Source organism: Brassica napus, chromosome A9, assembly GCF_020379485.1.
Source record: "Brassica napus cultivar Da-Ae chromosome A9, Da-Ae, whole genome shotgun sequence".
In the NCBI taxonomy this organism is placed as follows: Eukaryota; Viridiplantae; Streptophyta; class Magnoliopsida; order Brassicales; family Brassicaceae; genus Brassica; species Brassica napus.
Window position 1 is genome coordinate 4178205 of NC_063442.1, and position 20159 is coordinate 4198363.

Consider the following 20159-nt stretch of genomic DNA (forward strand, 5'->3'; position numbering starts at 1 on the left):
TTTATTTATATATAATTTGAAAAAAAAATCTTGAAAGGATAATGAGTCATGTATTGCTATTAAAATCCTTTTAACCAAATCATCTAAATTTAAGTCATGTACAATTAATAAGACATATGTATAATTTAGCATGTTTATAGTTTACTGATAAATAAAATGACTTATTAATTGCGCAAATTATTATATATAAATAATATAATTAATATAATATTTTGTAAAAGAGAAATAATATTCTCGCTCCATTTTTTAATATAAGTTGTTTTACATTTATGCACATAAATTAAGAAAATCATTAATTTCTTATATTTTCTAAACAAAAACATCATTAATTATTTATCTAACCACAATTCAACCAATAGAAAAATATAAGATATATTATTATTGGTCAGACAACATTAAGTATTAATAAATTTTACATAGAAAACCGGAAACGACATATCAGTTGGAACAAAAAAGTTTCTATAAAACGACTTATATTAAAAACGGAGGGAGTAATAAAAGTTATAATAGTTTGCATGAATGAATTGCATAGAATTATTGCACACCTTTATTAATTTATATTTATCTTTTTGAACATTGTTGCACACCTTTATTGACCATTATATCTCCAAGAAATCAATCAAATTTTTACCCAAATCTCAATGATCCTTTTCTCTGAAGAAACAAAATAATACGGACAGGAGAATCAGAACAGTATCATCGGTATGCAACTCTGTGTGACTAGTGACTACGATGTCTGACAGATGCTCGACCCATCCAATTTTATAAACATTGCACTACACTCCAATGACTCAGTGGACTCTGTAAAGAAAAGAAAATAAAATAAACGTGTAATTTCAAGAGTCTAATTTCAACCATTCCTCTTGAAATATAATTTTTTTATTTCCTTTTACGTCAACTAAGTCTTAATCATATGCTGTACGTCTCTTTAGCTCTCTCTCTCTCTCTCTCTCTCTCTCTCTCTCTCTCTCTCTCTCTCTCTCTCTCTTTTAGTTATACTATATAAGAGCATCTCTACATACTATAATCTGTGCGAGAGTGAGTAAAAGTAATACGGTTCTTGTTTTAGAAATCCGATATATAATGATAACAGATTCACGTGTTCCTCGTCAAAAAAGTGTCTCAGTGAGTACAATTTTCAGGTGTCTTTTGGTTTTGATCAGACGATCTATTAAATTCTCCTAGTCAACCTCTTCAATCTCCTTTCTTCTTAATTTTACTAAAGAAAACATTGTATTAAAGAGTACTTCTTCCTTTGATAGGATCTCTAGCTGGGGTTTCACTTAGTTTTCATACTAATAATAAATAAATAAAATCAAGAATCAGAGATGGTGAGAACACCATGTTGCAAAGAAGAAGGAATAAAGAAAGGAGCCTGGACTCCTGAAGAAGATCGAAAGCTTATTGCTTATATTCAACGACATGGTGAAGGTGGATGGCGGACTCTCCCGGAAAAAGCTGGTAATTAGTAGAAAAATTATATATAATTAATTATCATATGTTTGTCTCTTAATTACATATGTACATATATGTTACAATGTGGGTACAAAATGTATACAGGATTGAAGAGATGCGGAAAGAGTTGTAGACTTAGATGGGCTAATTATCTAAGACCCGATATCAAAAGAGGAGAGTTTACTCTTGAAGAAGACGACACTATTATCAAACTTCATGCTCTTAAGGGTAACAAGTAAGAATATTTTTTTTGTTTATTACTTTATATGTACTAGTTAATTAATTAGTAATTTAGAACTATATATTATACTAATATATAAGTATTTAATCCATTTATGGAGTATAATATTTCTTATGGTGTTGAATATAATTGAAGGTGGGCCGCAATCGCAACTTATTTGGCTGGACGAACTGATAACGAGATTAAAAATTATTGGAACACAAATCTTAAAAAGCGTTTAAAGCAAAAAGGTATCGATCCAACCACTCACAAACCGATCAAGTCAACCGATCAAACCGGTATCGAACCAAAAAACCTTAAACTCAGTTCTTCCGGTTCAGCACGGGTTCTTAACCGCGTCGCAAGCAAATATGCGGTCGACTTAAACCGGGATCTTGTAACCGGAATCATCATAGGAAACTCCACAATCGTCGCCGACGTTTCACAAAACTCCGTCGACGTTGAGAATTCGACCACGACATTGCTCAACAAAACGGCAGGTCTGATGACCAATACGTCGACTTCTTCCGGTTTCTCCGACAACTGTTCTTTGTCTGATGATATCACCGAGTTCTTTAGCAACGAAGAGATCTCTGATATGTATACGAATGTGGATCATGTTGGTCTTATGGAGGAGTTAAAGGGTATGTTAAGCTACGAAAATGCCGTCCCCGGAGAGATTAAGGGTTCGCCGGAGGCTAATATAGCTGATGAAATGGAGTTTCTTGATTCTTGGAATGACGATCTGGACTTGGAGAAATTTGTGAGTTCGTTGGATTCCAGCATTGGTGTCTTTGTTTGATGAGTCAAGAGCAAAATCAATTACACGTTGGTTTTCTCTTTGATCAGTGTGAACTGTGATGGACTGTTGTATCGCCAAGTGGCGCTGTAGTAACAAGTTAATAATGAAATAATTATTTCTCGTAATTAATCTAAACTCGTTTACAATTCTTATTATCTTTGAGAAAATAAAAATAAAATTTTGAAATAATGTACATGACTTTTTATTGTTTATGACATGAGCTTAGACACGAAAAATTATCAGATCCCTTGGGGCATTTTTAACCCATAATACTATTTTGGTGTAAAAACTACACTATTTTAAAATAATTTTAGCACCAAAATATTTTTCCTTCTCCAACCATCGCACCAAAATTTACACCAAACTGTATTTTTATTTAATATTAAAATTAATATTACTTAGTATATATAATAATAAACAAAACTTGTTATGAAAATTTATTGAACAAAAATATATCATACATAATTATTTTTTTTAAATAAATATTTACAATTTTAACCTATAATAATATGAAAATAATAAATTAAAATAAATTATTTCAGTATATGTAATTATTGATTTTATATATTGATTTTATTATTTTATAATATTTATTTTGTTACTAATAATTATTAAACTAATATTTTATTAATAAAAGTAAATGAATAGTGTTTAAGATTATAAATATTAGTGCATGAACAATGTTTGGTGTTGTGAACAGTAACACACCAAATATAGTGTGATAGTGTAGCTTTACACTAAAATGATATGACTTTTGTAGTTGAGTTGGAGATGTTTCTTCACTAAAACAGTATTATACAGTTGAGTTGCAAATGATCTTACAAAATGTTTCTCTGTTTATCTTAAATTTTTAAAAGTACTTTTACAAATTTCATCTAATGTTATTTATAATTAACTTAATAGAAAATATATTTTGGTCGCATAGGGTTGACAATGCCCGCACGAGGATGGGATATTCGAACCCTGGAACATTTAATAAGAAATTTGTTTGTTTCAGATAAGCCAATATATTTAGTTGATATGAAATTAAGTATCTTTCAATAAATCATTATTAGAAAAACAACTTTCTCAAACTAACTAATTAACTAACTAATTAAGTACCCATATAATATACTGTAAATTAAAAGGTGCCTTACGAATTCAATAATAATTTTAAATACTTGTTATAAATAAGTTCCAGCTGGTTAGCTTAATTTTTTTTTTTGATAAATTCTATTGTTAATTCGATTGGTCTCAAGAGGAATGCGCTCAATGCTACAGAGTGGACTCACTATCATATTGTCTGATTCGAGTTTGGAATACATTCCAACTAATGTTAGAAGGTGAACCGATCATCTATTACGATCTACTATTAAACCACTTGAACCGAAACTCAAACTGACCAAATAATGATAATTTAGTTATCAGAGAGAATCGAACCTAGAACTTATGTAGATACACATCAGATCTTGAAAAAATTGTAATTAGAGTACCACCACTTGGTTTGGTTTGGTTTGGTTTGGTCAGATTAAAGTTACACGTAACTTTTCTCAAACAGTACCATATCTTATAGAATCTACGTGTAGGCCAATTTTTTATATGAACAGCTTAAGTTATAATATTATATATTAATCTAAATGATTCTCGAATGCTGTGTTATGCAGATGCTCGTATGAATGAGTGTATAGTGCCGTAGTAAATTATGTATATGTAAAATAATCTACAAAGATCACACATTCACGTGAATCTGCACCAAAAAGCAGTGGGAGTAGACGACCACGTTGTCTTTGTCATGTACGAATATTATATATACGGAAAAGGGGATTCACGTTTCCAGGAATATAGCAGTGTAGCAAAAGAATAATAATAAAATTGCAGCATTTCGTTATTGATCTGAATAAGACAGATAACATTACAGAACATTTGTGTGTTTCAATGTATTTATACTACCAATAATTAATTAACTTTAAGAACTTAATGCTACTAGTGTGCCATGACAGATATCTCGATCTTGGAATTATGTATATCAATCAGTGATCTATGAATAATAATTTGAAGTGTTACATTTTTCACAGACGTGAATTCACATTTTACGATTCATCAACAGAATTAGAAGATAATAAAGGATCTAAGGACTCAGAGACTCCAGTTCTAAGAGAGGGTTAGGTTTTGAAGATGAGGCACGTCCAGACTACGTATGGAGACTAAAAAAAGCTATCTATGGTTTAAAACAAGCCCCTCGCGCCTGGTTTGATAAATTCAGTAACTTTCTTCTTAACTTTGGGTTCCAGTGTAGCTTCTCAGATCCTTCTTTCTTTGTGTATCATCATGGGACATATGTCATATATCTTCTCTTGTATGTCGACGATATGTTGTTAACAGGAAACAATGATACATTGATCAGTAAGCTACTACTGAGCCTCAATACAGTGTTTCACATGAAGGATATGGGTGATGTCCACTACTTTCTTGGCATTCAAGTTCACCACACTAATGAAGGGTTGTTCTTAAACCAATCAAAGTATGCTAAGGATCTGTTATTGGCTGCGGGAATGCAGGATTGTGCCCCTATACCTACTCCGCCACCTATTAAACTACATCCGCTGCAAGGAGAAGATGAGTTGTTTCCCGAGCCTAGCTACTTCCGCAGTCTGGCCGGTAAGCTTCAATATCTCACTTTGACTCGTCCAGATTTACAGTTTTCAGTGAACTATATATGCCCGAAGATGCACATGCCGAGTGTCTCAGACTTTCAGCTCCTGAAACGAATTTTGCGATATGTTAAAGGCACAGTTGAGACGGGCATTAACATCAACAAGGCTGCACATTCAACTCTGGTCTGCTATAGTGACAGTGATTGGGCTGGATGTCAAAGCACTCGAAGATCTACTGGTGGTTTCTGCACATTCCTTGGTTCAAATATCATATCTTGGTCGGCCAAAAGACATGAAACTCTCTCAAAGTCCTCCACTTAAGCAGAGTATAGGACCATGTCTTTGGCGGCTTCTGAGGTAGCTTGGCTACAGAATTTGTTAGGCGTTTTGGGACTACAACAGACAGTAACACCACTGATGCTCTGTGACAACTTATCTGCAGTCTGTCTCAGTGCAAATCCAAGATTTCATAAGCGTACGAAACACTTTGAGGTGGACTATCATTATGTTCGGGAAAGAGTGGCTTTGAAGAAGTTGGAAGTTAAGCACATCTCTGCATCACTTCAGTTAGCAGATATCTTCACGAAGTCACTTCCTCAAGAACCGTTCTTCAAGCTCAGGTCCAAACTTGGTGTGTCAGTTCCTCTCACACTAAGTTTGAGGGGGTGTAAAGGACCTAAGGACTCAGAGACTCCAGTTCTAAGAGAGTCTTCAGTTCATCTTAATGGGCCATCGGATCAGAAGGAGAATAAGCCCATTTCAGATGACTGTATAACGGTAATGAAGACCAAATATCAGAGTCTTCAAGCACGCTCAAAGTGTGGTCAGAGTACGGCAATACCAGCTCATGGTTTCAAGACATCGAACAGATTTGATGCTCTCAACCCTTGTGCAAATGTGTGCTGACGTTTGCAAGAAGATAAGATCAAGTTTTGTGTATATAACGACAATAACGTTGTAACATTTTTCTTAAGTTGAATAAACACTAAAAGTTAAAAGGTTTTCTTCTTCTTCAATCCTTTCTCCTTCTGATCTTTAGATAATACATTAAATATATGAGAAAACTTAAGTGATATATAAAGATCTGAACCAATCTATTTACCATCAATTGTTTTAAGTTATAAACTCATTTTACTTAACATGATATCGGAACCATAATCGATATTCTGATCCATTAATATGGCCTGAAAAGTAGTATAATCATTCACTAACTGATAATCCAAAGAAAACTTAATTCTGTAAATAGTTAAAAAATATATTATTTCAGATGGAATATGATGGATTATGTCGAGATTAATGGTTATATGTACTATTTTCTCGAATAAAATATTGAAAAAATATCCACTTTCGAATTCATATAAAAATACTTAAGTGATGTATAATTAATCGAATCTATTTAACACCAATTAATTTTAGGTTAGAATCACCTAATTTAACAAAACAACTAACTGCACAATACCTAATTTAACAAAATCAACCAACCAACAAACAAAACGAACAATAGATAGCAATATTTGATCACTGCTGCAAATAGGGGTGGGCGTTCGGGTACCCGTTCGGGTTCGGATCGGATATTTCGGATTTTCGGATATTTCGGTATAGAGGTCTAGAACCCGTTCGGATATTTCTGTACTTCGGGTCGGGTTCGGGTATTTTTAGTTCGGATTCGGTTATTTCGGATCGGGTTCGGATATTTAGATTTTGAAAAAAAAATTAAAATTTTCATTTCTTAAGTTTGTTGTATTTAAAAATATAACTTTCAGTTAACTATTTTTTTATTTTTAAAAGATTGAATGGTTAATAGATTTGGACACAACATTTTAAAACTAAAAAGACATTAATTTAGTTACTTTTTTTTAATTTTGGATGTAACTTTTTGTTAATTTTTGAAATAAAAAACTTGACATGCATTTTAAGTGAGTAGCAAATCATTTTTCCGTAATTGTATGTATATCATATGAACTTAAAGTATGTGTAGTATCAATATAAATATTTTATATAAAATTAGAGATATAAACTAGAAATATAAGGTTAATTATACATATATTCGGTTATCTTCGGATATCCATTCGGGTTCGGGTATTATCCGTTCGGGTTCGGGTATCCAATCTCTCCTTATTCAATACCCGTTCGGGTATTTTGCAACTTCGGTTCGGATTTCGGTTCGGATTTTTCGGATCGGGTTCGGGTGCCACTTCGGATATCGGGTAAAGTGCCCACCCCTAGCTGCAAATCGCATTTGCAAACCGCAATTGCCAACAACAAATAACAACAAATAAACGAATAGAAGTATAGAACCATAGTTGTTAAACTCCCAGCCCATAATATATCAAGTTTGGAAGAAAACATAACTTTTTATTGAAAAATTGATTAGTCTTAGAGAAACTAGGGTGATAACCTCTTTTTAAAAACATGGGTAAAATTTTCCTAAAAACTCATATTTTCATGATTAGGTTATATTATTCTCAAATCTAGAACTATTTTATTTTAGATGAGTTGTTTTTTTTCTTTATTCTTATAATAATCTATTCCGTTTTTCATATTTTTCTTTTTATGCATGAATTTTTGTCGTATTCTTTTCTCACTACCATTGTCATGATTTATCCAGGGCCGTGTCTAATTTTTTTGGGCTTAGAAGCCAAAAAATATTTTTTTGGCCCTTAGGTATAATATTGGTAAAAATATTATGTAGTAAGAATCAAATGTGTCAACAAATTTAATAAAACCTAACCAACCAATAATTTTTCAAATTGACCCTTAAAGTATATTTAACAAAATTGACCCTGAAGCACATGTTTGATGGGCTCATACTCAAACACAGCCTTAGTTTTATCCTATTCCACAAAATAATTACTAAAATTAAAAATGAATCTTACTTTTTAAATAGAATCAACAAAATATGGTTTTCACTACAAAACACTTTGTTTTAAGACACGTCAATTATGGTTTTATATAAATCTAAAAAGTTCAAAATGGTTTGTTAGAACAATCTAAGAGTAATCTCATAACATACTATTTACTCTTTTGATAGAGCCAAAACATACCACCATTGGTATCTCAATTATTTTGATTTTTGATCTGATTTTAGATATTATGCTTTCAAGCCACTCCACTTGCTTAGGTGTGAAGTCATCCTTCTCTTTTTGAATAGTAATTAAACATGAAGCATATTTAATTTTATACCCATTTTAGGGAAATTGCACTGTATGACATCCAAAAAAATTATAATTAACTCAGTGACCAATTGCCCTATTATACCAATATACTTTATGTCTATTATGTAATAATACATTTTTACCCTTGTATACAACCGGTGTAACCTGCAGAAAGAAAATAAATATAAATTATTTTTTGTTTATTCTAGAGAAGTAAATGTGTCTTTTCTTTTGACACAAATTGTAAATGATAATAATTGTGAAAGCTCAATGCTTTCTTCTCCATTTTGTCCGCCACGGAAATCACCGAGTATATCACCGGCGACGTTTGTGGAGTACCAGCCCGATTGTGACGCCTTTGTTGGAGATGGGAGACAAAGGATTCACGGCTTCTGAACTCGGACGTAACATCTCTGTGAGTAATTTCTCGCTTCGAGATTCAACACTTCGTGAAGACCATACTTAAACACTTGTAAATTTTGATTTTGGAGCTGGTAGTTGTACTGCTTTAGTTGATCGGAGAAGATAAACATTTTTTCTAACATTATGTTCTATTCTATTTATATGCATATGGAATAGAAATATAAACTAATATGTATTATAAGTGTTCTGTTCATGTTATATAATGTGAATTAGTCTGTTACTATTTTTTTTTACCATGTACCTTTTTATTTGAGCATTCATAAAGAATGTATTATTTTGTTCCCCAATTTGTACTAACCATTCTATTTGGATTTGAGGTTTATACTTGGGTTTAGTGATTAAAATTTAGAGTTTAGTATTTGGAAGTGGGGGTTGAGGTTTGGGTTTAATGACTCTATTATGTATCCATTTGCCGATTAATAAATAATATACTATTTCGTTCTCGATATGTACTATACTATATATTTTGTTTCATTCTATTTAGGTTTGGGATCTACTTGGATTTATGGTTTAATGAGTAGGATTTAGGGTTTAGTATTTGGAAGGTGGTGGTTAAGGTTTGGGTTTAGTGACCCTATCATATATCGTTCCATTTGACGATTAATAAAAAGTGTTCTATTTTGTTCACCATTATATATTATACTATGTATTTTGTTACATTCTATTTGGGTTTGGGGTATATACTTGGGTTTATGGTCTATAATTGGGTTTAAGGATTAGTGATTATGATTTAGGGTTTAGTATTTGGAAAGTGGAGGTTGAGTTTTGGATTTAGTGATAACAGTTTAAAGTTTAGCATTCAAACTTTAGATTTAGATTTAGAGTTTATATATGAGTTTATGGATTATATTTGGTTTTAAGGTTTACTGGTTAGGGTTTAGGGTTTAGTGATTATAGTTTAGGATTTATTATTTAGATGTTTGTGGATTTGAGATCAAATTTATTATTTAGGGATTATGATATAGTTAAATATTTTATACTATTTTGATGATATGGAATATAACATTCCGATTTAATTGTGAAAAGTAAATGGAATATACTATTTATTGTAAGAGTAATTTATTTTCGTGAACAGATTTACTGAACGAAGAAACATATGAAGTAGTTACGTAAATGATGTGGATGGATTTGGTGTCTTCATTTTCAACAGTGTGCAGTAAATATTGACCATACCTTATTTTCTTCAACGTCATCTACGTGACTTATTCACCGGTTACTTGTACCAGAAGAGGGTATAACCGACTAAACTTGAGCTAAATGTTATTGACTTAATAATGTCAAAATCATTGTCATATTTTTAATTATGCTTCTAAAATTGGCTATTTGGCAAATTAACCCTTAATTTTATAACCACACAAAGTAGTAGTTAGGATTTGTCTAGGACTCGTGTAATCTTGCATTCTTATAGTTTATTATTAGACGACAATGTCATTTGTACCAGTTGGATAATTTTATGCTTTCATGTTCCTCAAAACATACATACTTAGAAGAAAAATATCACAATAAGATACTAAGTCACATTATTCATAGGCATCAACACGGATATAGATCCAAATTTAAGGCCCATTTTGCATACATGAAGAAAATCTTTATTCGTGCTATGCACTTTTCACTAAAAATTAGTTTAAGTTTTTCCATTATTCCGGGATATCCTAGATTAATAAAAAAACACAATAAAATACTATTATTACGATCTTTTAGATTTCATTTATTTTTAATTCTTTTTAGAATCATAAATTTTCATTTTCAATCCAAAATTATGGAATTACACTAAAATCACACAATCCTACAATAGTCTCACACATTTCCAGTTTAGTTGTAAAATTGAGTTATAATTTCGCATTGTTATAATAAAAAAATAAATTCCCATCGTTATAATTTTGTAATTAAACCATAATGTTAATACGTTATCTTGAAATAAAAACTACGTTATGTAATTACGAGATAACAATTTTTATAACTAACAGAAATCAGACAAAATAAGCTATGCTCAACTTGTCATGATGATGTTCTTGATTTTGTGAGCTTCATACACGAAAACCATATATACCTCGATTCGCTTTCTCTTTAAAATTCTCGCCTTCCACAACAGAGATAAACATATAACTTCTGAACCTTAGTATTAGAGAGGGGCACGATATCCTGAAGTTCTAACATATCAGGATCGTGATCCAAGTTTAAGAACCTTAATGAATGTATCACTCTCACCATTCGTATCTCTAATGCCATAAGACAATGGAAACTTCTTCTTCCAACATAATTTATCTTTTCCAAGCACCACTGCTCCACAAAAACAGTCCTTGAGACAAGTTGCTTTACACCTTTCTTCATCATAATTTGAATACCTCTTGTAATCCCCTGACGGCCAATTTGTCATCCTCAAAGTCACAAACTCGTAGAGATTTGCATCCTGGTCCGCTGCTGCTGTTTGGTTACTCTCTCGTCCACAAATTTGCATCTCAAAATCAGGTTTACAATCACCATACTCGTCATCTGGATCCACCAACAAAAACCTCTTGGGGCATTCACATCTTGGCCTATTATTATCTCCTAAAATGCATATATTATTAAACCCACAAGCTAGATTCCCAAGCTCATTAGCATCAAGATACGGTCCAAACCTCTTTGCACATATATTCTCTGGTTCAGACCAAGCCAGAGACCATCCATTATCACTATTATTAACCCCTTGCCTCTTGGGATGATAGTACTGAGAGAAAACCCCGTCGAAATGTAAAACGGCACGGTGATAAAAGTCTTTGGACGGTACTGGATCTTTATTGTTGACATAGAATCTCGTTGTATTGTCGTTCATTACTACATACATGTAGCCTGTCTCGTTGAAAACCAATCGATTCCCGGGATTATGAGGGTCTTTTGTGTTACTTGAGTAGTACGAAAAGTATACATCTGTTTCTGCTAGCGTCTCGCTGTTGAGAGTAAGAAGCTGAAGATCTCCATCGTCACCTAAACGTAGCCTGAATCTTCCTTTCTGGAAGCTAGTCTCTTTGAGGCGAGATGAGAGATTCCCTCTAACTTCAATACTCTGCATCATCATCACCATACACCCGACCATATATATGTGATGTGTACTTACAATTAGACATCTGTAGAATAGCATAAACTGAATAATATAAATTTTGTACTTATCTAACTAGGCAAAGAGCCCGTGCGATATCGCACAGGAACTCATTTTATAAATAATATATTACAATCTATAATTTATAATTTTATATGCCTGATAAAAAAATTAAATCATATAAATAATTAAATTTAATTTTGATGATTAAAATATGATTTACAAAGTATTCAAATATATATATATATATATATATATTTTTTTTATAAACCTTAATGTTCCCTTTAATCTTTTATCAAAACACATATTGCATACTTGTGTCTTCATCTTTTTTAAGTTTTTTCATACATTTTTCACATGATAGTTATCTTCAACCACTTTTTGAACAAAATGCAATTTTTTTTGCATGATATATAATTTTTTTTCCTATTTAAGACATAATATTAAAATTATTAGTTTATAATTTTAAACAATTATAATTTATATGTTGGTAATTGTTATTTTGTATATTTATCTACCTGCTTTATTTATTGAAAATGAATATTCAGAAAATTGAATATTGTAATAAATATATGTTGATTTATGTTAATATGACCGTCTCATTTATAATATTTTTTTTTAATTTTTGGGAGAGTTCTTATAAAATACCAACACTTATTATATAAACTAACACATTACTTAAATAATCTCATTTATAAATTTTTTTTTTAATTTTTTGGGAGAGTTCTTATAAAATACCAACACTTATTATATAAACAAACACATTACTTAAATAAAACCAATATTTTTTAAAGCAATCCCACTTTGAGATGAAAAGATACCTTGTTTAGATGAAAAGTTGCAACTTTAACATTATTTTTTTCACCATTTTATTATTAGTAGATTAGTAAAAATTTGATTTGAAAAATGCATGGGAGAGACTATTTATAGATTTTTTTAAAGCATATTTGAATAGTCACAACCCTTCAATATGAATAGTCACATTCTTTTAATACTTACAATTTCTCACTTTTTAAAAGATATTAGTGAATAGTCACAACTTTTAGACTATTTTTAGAAAGACACAACCTTACAACATATAACTTTTAGAAAAGACATAACCCTCTGCACATATTTTTCAAATGACAACCTTTCAACACAATTGAAGTTCACAACCTTAAGAATTAATTGGAAAAGACACAACCTTACAACATAGAACTTTTAGAAAAGACACAACCCTTTACACTATTTTTTCAAAAGACACAACCTTTCAACATAAGTGGATTCACAACCTTAGAAATTAATTGGAAAAGACACAACCTTCCAACATAATATTTTTAGAAAAGACACAACCCTTTACGCTTCTTTTTCAAAAGACACAATCTTTCAACATAAGTGGATTCACAGCCTTTGGAATTAATTGTGATTGCTATTATTAGTAGATATGATTTTTCTTTACGTTATTTATATTTTCATTAAAAAAATATTTCTAAAATGCAAACACAAACACCAATCACTGCATGCAAAATATGGAAGGAGAATTTTATGTAACCAAGTAATTAACTTAAGATGGGTTACGGTAATAGGTTCGTTTATAAAGCATACTGCCGTGAGCAAACGCGAATAACAACTTAAGAGAGAAAACACGATTGAGATTGAGGTGTATATTATTCATGTGAATGAATAATTTACAATCATTTTTACCTTTGCTATACAGTTTTAAAATTAGATATTTCTTTTTTTTAGAAAACTTTCTTATCCATTTAAAATAGTTTTTCCTAATTTTAAAATGTATACCGTTGCACTGATCATCAAGTCACTTCCAAACCAAGACATGCTTATATATAAAAAGATCAAACTCAAGAGTAAGTAAAAATTTGATCTCACAGTTGAGGTCTATGAGATATTTAAACTATATGGATTCATATCTTTATAAAGACTTACTTGACTAGGTAACAGAGTGTCGGTGGGATTAGCGAAGCTAGACCATAAAGCTACATCTGAATCTTCACTTAACAGACGTAAGTTTCCGGCGTCTGTTATTAGCCCTCGAGAAACAGAGCTCCTAGTTTGAGGAAGTGAAGAGCTCCAGAGCTGCTGACCTCCAGGGTCAGTAAGGACAAGACCACGATCTGCGGTTAGCGTAACCTTCGAACCCTCAGGGACAAGACCGGTGGTTGTGTTGACGGTTTGTGCATACCACACAATCGTCTTGTCAGGAATCTTGTCGAACCATATGGAGAGAGTGAAACCATCGTTTGGTTGAATCTTGCGGAAGCCAAAAGCAAAGTCACCAGAAGGGGAAAGCCATGAACTGGAGAATTGTTGGGATTCTGAAGCGGTCAGAGATTCTCCGACAGGAACAGATCCGCTGATGATGTTCTGAGACAAAACGACAAGTACTTGTAGTTGTAAAACAAGAACAACTTGGAGTATCCAACAAGAGATAACACCCATTTTGTTCAAGCGAAGATGTAGAGATGATAAGAGTGTTTGTTTGTTTGTGTGGTGATATGTTTGTTACCAATCAAACGTAGAAGAAGGGATAAGATGACTTTAGGGCTTTTTAATTTCTTTCTAAAAAGTCAACGAAACAAACTTTGAATAGTCAGAGAAGTCTTCTCTTGATTTATTGGCACTAAATGAAAAATATTACACATACAAATGTCTATATATATATTCAAACACATGACACCGGAGCAGTAGAGAAGGTACTATAAGGAAAAGGGTTTGGAGGATCATGAACTTGAGCCACACCATCAAGCATCTGCGTAACATGTCTCATGTTAGGTCTCATTCTTGGTTCTTCTTGTATACACCATATCCCTATTTTCACATATCTCTCTACCATCTCCATGTCGTCAATGGCATCCAAATCGTCTTGGATCAGATCATCCAACCTCCTATTTTGGTAACAATAGTATGCCCAATCAATGAGAATCACTTCGTCTTCAAGATCGACGGCTTTCTTGCAGCACACGGTTTCCAAAAGCATTACTCCGTAGCTATAAACATCTACTTTGGATGTAATGGGACTGTTCCTGAACCACTCCGGTGCGACATACCCTTTCGTGCCGCGGATGTTCGTGAGTGTATGTGTTTGGTCCATCATCAGAAGCTTTGCTAGACCGAAATCCGAAATTCGAGGGTTGTAATACTCATCTAAGAGTATGTTTTGCGGTTTTATGTCACAATGTATGATCTGCTCGCTGCATTCTTCATGTAGATACAAGATTCCACGAGCAATCCCAATCGCTATTCTTCTTCTATCTTCCCAGCTCGGTCTCGGACGCCTGAAGAGAAAACCGGCTAATGTCCCGTGAGGTATGAACTCGTATACAATCATACGGCTGTGCCCTTCGTTGCAGAAGCCAATTAGCCTCACCAGGTTCTTGTGGTGGATCTGACCAATCACTTTAACCTCATTCTTGAACTCTTTCTCGTTTTCTTGAGCAACACGGTCTAGTTTCTTGACAGCCACGGTAACTTCAGAATCATTACTAAGTTTTAAAAAACCCTTGTAGACAATCCCAAATGCTCCTCTCCCAAGCTCCTCCATGAAATCTCCGGTAGCTGCTAAGAGCTCTCCGTATGTAAAGACTCTCAGATTCAACTCAACTGCAGTAGCTACACCCATATCTCCACCTTGATTAGGTTTCTTCTTTGCCGTCTTACTCCTTCCGTACAACGCAAGGAATATGAAATTCACAAAAGCTGAAGTTCCAAGCAAAACCGAACAAGCGATGATTAACCAGTCCCTGTCTTTCCCTCTATCTTTAGCACTTGGAGCATCCGCACCGCCGCCTTTTAAAACCTTAATGAGTGTATAACTATTACGTGGATCATAGTTTTCACCATTAGGAGATCTCTGACCAAAAGACAATGGAAACCTCTTGGCCCAACATACTCTATCGTTTCCATAAACAACAGCAGAACAAAAACAATCGTCAAGACAAGCTTTTCTACAACTTTCTTCATCATAATCATTGTACACCTGGTAATCCCCGTACGGCCAGTTCGTGCGGTCAACACGAATAAGCTCATAAGTATTGTTATTACTTGGTCCACAAGTCTGCATCTCGAAATCCGCCTTGCAGTCACCATACTCATCACTAGTATCCAATAATGAGAACCGCTCTGGACACTGACATCTCGGCCTTTGTGTATCTTCCAAACTGCATATACTATTAAACCCACAAGCTACATTCCCGACAGATATATCGGAGCTACTCCGACATATATTTTCCGGCACAGCCCAAACCAGCTCCCACCCGTTACTCCCTTCCCCTTTGGAATGAGAGTATTGAGCGAAAACTCCATCGAAATGTAGAACGGCACGGAGGTAAACGTCGCTAGAAGATGCGGGGACGTCGTCTTTAATACCGAATCTTGTTTTGTCGCTTAGAAGAACATACATGTAGCCTGACTGGTTGAAAACTAACCGAGTCCCAGGATTAGGTTCCTTTGTATTGGTTTCGAAGTACTGAAAGTATACATCTCTTTCGGCTAGTGTCTTGGAGTTGAGAACCAGAAGCTGAAGGTTTCCGTCATCGCCTAGACGTAATCTAAATTTTCCTTTCTTGACACTTGTCTCCGTCAGGCGAGATGAAAGATTCATTCCAATCTCTATACTCTGCATAGTATACAATAACGAATCAGTGCGAAAACCACTAACCCTTCCCTGATATAATGTGTTTTGGTTATTTGAAGTTTTGTTTTGTTTTGCATTAGTTGGGATACAAAGCTCAGATGAAAAAAAACATAAAATTATTTTTTTATAGATAGTTTTGATATACAAAACAGTTTGGATATTTGATTATATCTGAAATATCCGAAGGAACCAAAAAATACCCGAACTGATAATAGATCTCTAAAACTAAGTATTTGAAAATCTAAAATATCCGAACCTAATTCAAAAAATACCTAAATGCGTAATAAACCTTAAAATCTAAATACTCATAAATCTAAAATACCAAACCGAATCCGAGTAGATATCCAAACTCCCACCCTTACTAATTATGGTAAAACCACTACCCTTTAGCTCTTTCAGTCACCAATGAGAATATGGACTCACCTGAGTAGGCAACAGAGTGTCTGTTGGATGATCAAAGCTTGACCACAAAGCCACGCCGGAATCTTGGCTGAACAGAGTGAATTCTCCGGCGTCGTTGATGAGCCCTCGAGAAACAGAGCTACTACTCGGAGAAAGTGAAGAACTCCAATGCTGTTGACCTCGAGGGCCAGTGAGAACCAAACCGCCATCTGCGGTTAGTGTAACCTTCGAACCAGCAGGGACAAGACCGGTGGTCGTGTTGACCGCTTGTGCGTGCCAGACGATGGTTTTGTCGGGAATCTTGTCGAACCATATGGATATTTGATTATATCTGAAAACTCGTCGACAATAAACGAAAATTACTACGCTCCCAGACACAGTAATCGAGACACCCTTTATGGCTTCCTTTTCTGGCGCCGGTGAAGGCGTTTCTCGCCGGCGCCGGGACTTACCGGCTCACCTATGCCTCCTCTTCGTAGCTATGTTCTTTTCATACCTTTTGCTCTGTGTTTCACCGTTCATAAAGCTGTTATTATGCGGTGGAGTGAAGATCCGAAGCTCTACGCGACGGAGACAGATAAGAAGATTCATAGAACCACCTCAATCGGCGTCACTTGCCCTCTGGTTGGTCTTCTCATCAGCGTCGAGTCCGGAAGCTTCCTCCATTGCTGCTGTTCAATGCGTTTCGGGTAAAAGCCCCGACGTTTTCTTTGCGGGTGACTGTCGTACATCCTTGGGCGCCAGCGCTTCCTCTGTTCAAATTTCGGTGAGGACTCCATATTCTCAAAGAAGCCCTCTCTTCCTGTCTCCGGGAACCGACGAGCTATTCCATCCACCGTTTGAGACGCCCCTTACTCCATCCGACACCAGATCTGGAAACAGCTCTTGGCTTGATCTGAAGAGTTTCAGAAGCTTCTTATCCCTCTCGTTTCCCACGATGATGATGCCTGCGTTTAGTCTCCTCCGTAGCCTGGTTGGCCGTCGACAGAGCAGTCTCGGTGATAGCTCCTTCAACGGCGGCGGCAAGTTCAGCCTAGGTTACGAGTGCATCTTGGGACTTTCAGCTGTCTTTGGGCCTCATCTACTTTTCTTTGGGGCTTGGCCCACTAAACTTATGGTAAAGGTCAGCCTTTTTACTAGTCAATTAAAAAACAGAGTCGTGGTGAGAGACACGATTATAGTATGTACGGCCTTAAACTGTTTGACTAGATTTGTAAAGATTTTCGGTGGGTTCACCGACGTCTATGATTTGTGCGCATTGCCATATATCTACTTCATGAAGAAATTATTGGTGGGTTCACCAAGTCATGTTCCATGTTCGATTTCGTTCCCATACCTCCTTTCTATGAAAGGAGATGACTTCTCGGTTTCTACGGGTAAGTGTTCCAGCTTTTACACCGTCTTGTTATCTTGTGTAGCGGTCTGTACGGGGCCTGAAGATGCAAGCGAGACTACTTCGGTTTATCTCGTTGGTGAAAACTGGGTTTCAACGTCACTTGTGACTAATTTTCGGCTGTCCGACTTTGTCGTGAAGCTCTTATCGACGCATTCAAGCTTTGCTTTGAATTCGCTGTCACCTTCTCATGAAGACCTATCTATTTTAGCTTTGTTTGCTTATGTAGTTTATGCTTTTAATCAAAGAGGATGGTTGATTCCCTCTGGTTGTACGGTTGTACCCAAAAACATTGAAGTTTAATGAAAGTAAGTCGTGTTCAAAAAAAAAAAAAAAAAAAAAAATTTGATTATATCTGAAATATCCGAAGGAACCAAAAAATACCCGAACTGATAATAGATCTCTAAAACTAAGTATTTGAAAATCTAAAATATCCGAACCTAATTCAAAAAATACCTAAATGCGTAATAAACCTTAAAATCTAAATACTCATAAATCTAAAATACCAAACCGAATCCGAGTAGATATCCAAACTCCCACCCTTACTAATTATGGTAAAACCACTACCCTTTAGCTCTTTCAGTCACCAATGAGAATATGGACTCACCTGAGTAGGCAACAGAGTGTCTGTTGGATGATCAAAGCTTGACCACAAAGCCACGCCGGAATCTTGGCTGAACAGAGTGAATTCTCCGGCGTCGTTGATGAGCCCTCGAGAAACAGAGCTACTACTCGGAGAAAGTGAAGAACTCCAATGCTGTTGACCTCGAGGGCCAGTGAGAACCAAACCGCCATCTGCGGTTAGTGTAACCTTCGAACCAGCAGGGACAAGACCGGTGGTCGTGTTGACCGCTTGTGCGTGCCAGACGATGGTTTTGTCGGGAATCTTGTCGAACCATATGGAGAGAGTGAAACCATCGTTTGGTCTTATCTTGCGGAACCCTAAAGCAAAGTCACGGGAAGGGGATCTCCATGAACTAGAGAATTGTTGGGACTCTGAAGCTGTGAGGGATTCTCCGACAAGAACGGATCCGTTGATGATGTTTTGAGACAAAACGACAGGTGTTTGTAGTTGCAGAAGAAGAAAGAGATGGATTATCGACCAAGTAAGGAATCCCATTTTGCTTAACGAATGATGGTGAGATTATGTGTGTGTTTACATATAGAGTTAGGTTTAAGTTGATTAGTTCGTTACAACAGAACGTATAAAAAGGTTAAGAAGACTTATTGATTATTTTATTCTAAGTCAATAGTCAGATCTTAAAGAGTCAATAGTAGGGGTGTTCAATCCGGATATCGGTTCGGTTTCGGTTCGGTTTTTTTTGGTTTTCGGTATTTCGGTTAGTAAAATATAACTACCATTCTAAATCCATATTTACTTCGGTTCGGTTCGGTTTATATACCGTCGGTTTATTCGGTTTTATACCAAAAAACATAATTATTTTGTTTGAGATCATATTATATAAATTTTAGAGTCATATTGTCAACATAGTCATTTATTAAAAATATATTACATGTTCAAATAAATGAACAAAAAAATAAAAATACTTCTATCATCAAATAAAATAATCAAATCTACAACTAAAATCAAAGCTTGAAATTTTGAAAATAAAAATATGAAACAAAACAGAAACATGAAAGAAAAATTTTTCCACTCTACCATATATAGTGTTCATTAAAGTCATGTTTTTTCAATTAAAAATTTTCCATTAATTATTGTCCATCAAATTTATAATCTTTATATTAATTTAGTGAAAACTAAAATAAAGCAAAAAAATCAAAAAAAAACTTAGAAAATAAGATGTCTGAATTGCGATGTATTGTTATTTAGTTATAGTTCAAGTGTTTTACAAATTAAGGTTTTTTATTACTATAAAATTATGGTAATATTTATTAACACAAATTTAACTTATGTAACAAATAGATATTCATGTATTGTCATAAAATAGATACATGTTTCTACTTTT

The 20159-nt window shown here is 34.3% G+C and overlaps 3 protein-coding genes and 1 pseudogene across 5 annotated transcripts; 2 read left to right on the forward strand and 2 right to left on the reverse strand.

The window, feature by feature from the left end:
• The first annotated feature begins 968 nt into the window (after positions 1 to 968).
• Positions 969 to 2602, forward strand: LOC106364086 (transcription factor MYB34). Of its 3 annotated transcripts, none has more exons than XM_013803728.3 (4): positions 969 to 1125; positions 1263 to 1461; positions 1561 to 1690; positions 1832 to 2602. In XM_013803728.3, exons 2-4 carry the CDS (start codon positions 1329 to 1331, stop codon positions 2475 to 2477), a joined length of 909 nt encoding a protein of 302 aa, XP_013659182.1. In that variant the 5' UTR covers positions 969 to 1125; positions 1263 to 1328; the 3' UTR covers positions 2478 to 2602. The 3 variants fall into 3 exon arrangements, with proteins under 3 accessions (XP_013659182.1, XP_013659181.1, XP_013659180.1); XM_013803727.3 differs by having other exon boundaries at positions 989 to 1142; XM_013803726.3 differs by having other exon boundaries at positions 999 to 1461.
• Positions 2603 to 4903: 2301 nt separating this feature from the next.
• On the forward strand, positions 4904 to 5431 carry LOC106362684 (uncharacterized mitochondrial protein AtMg00810-like). Its single transcript, XM_013802548.2, has one exon. It carries the CDS (start codon positions 4904 to 4906, stop codon positions 5429 to 5431), a length of 528 nt encoding a protein of 175 aa, XP_013658002.2.
• A 5108-nt stretch (positions 5432 to 10539) lies between these two features.
• LOC106366062 (G-type lectin S-receptor-like serine/threonine-protein kinase RLK1) lies at positions 10540 to 14287 on the reverse strand. The gene is made up of 2 exons (XM_013805612.3): positions 13691 to 14287; positions 10540 to 11734 (listed from the first exon to the last, which is right to left on the reverse strand). The coding sequence occupies exons 1-2, from the start codon at positions 14201 to 14203 to the stop codon at positions 10847 to 10849; spliced, it is 1401 nt and encodes a 466-aa protein (XP_013661066.1). The 5' UTR covers positions 14204 to 14287; the 3' UTR covers positions 10540 to 10846.
• A 64-nt stretch (positions 14288 to 14351) lies between these two features.
• Positions 14352 to 19327, reverse strand: LOC106366061 (annotated as a pseudogene).
• Positions 19328 to 20159: the final 832 nt, after the last annotated feature.

Bases quoted from the DNA above. Each gene is read 5' to 3' on its own strand.
- LOC106364086 (XM_013803728.3), top strand. From the start codon at position 1,329: ATGGTGAGAACACCATGTTGCAAAGAAGAAGGAATAAAGAAAGGAGCC. The intron at 1,462-1,560 runs GTAATTAGTAGA...AAATGTATACAG, and splicing joins GACTCTCCCGGAAAAAGCTG to GATTGAAGAGATGCGGAAAG. The intron at 1,691-1,831 runs GTAAGAATATTT...ATATAATTGAAG, and splicing joins CATGCTCTTAAGGGTAACAA to GTGGGCCGCAATCGCAACTT.
- LOC106366062 (XM_013805612.3), bottom strand. From the start codon at position 14,203: ATGGGTGTTATCTCTTGTTGGATACTCCAAGTTGTTCTTGTTTTACAA. The intron at 11,735-13,690 runs GTAAGTCTTTAT...ATGATGATGCAG, and splicing joins ACACTCTGTTACCTAGTCAA to AGTATTGAAGTTAGAGGGAA.
- LOC106362684 (XM_013802548.2), top strand. From the start codon at position 4,904: ATGGGTGATGTCCACTACTTTCTTGGCATTCAAGTTCACCACACTAAT.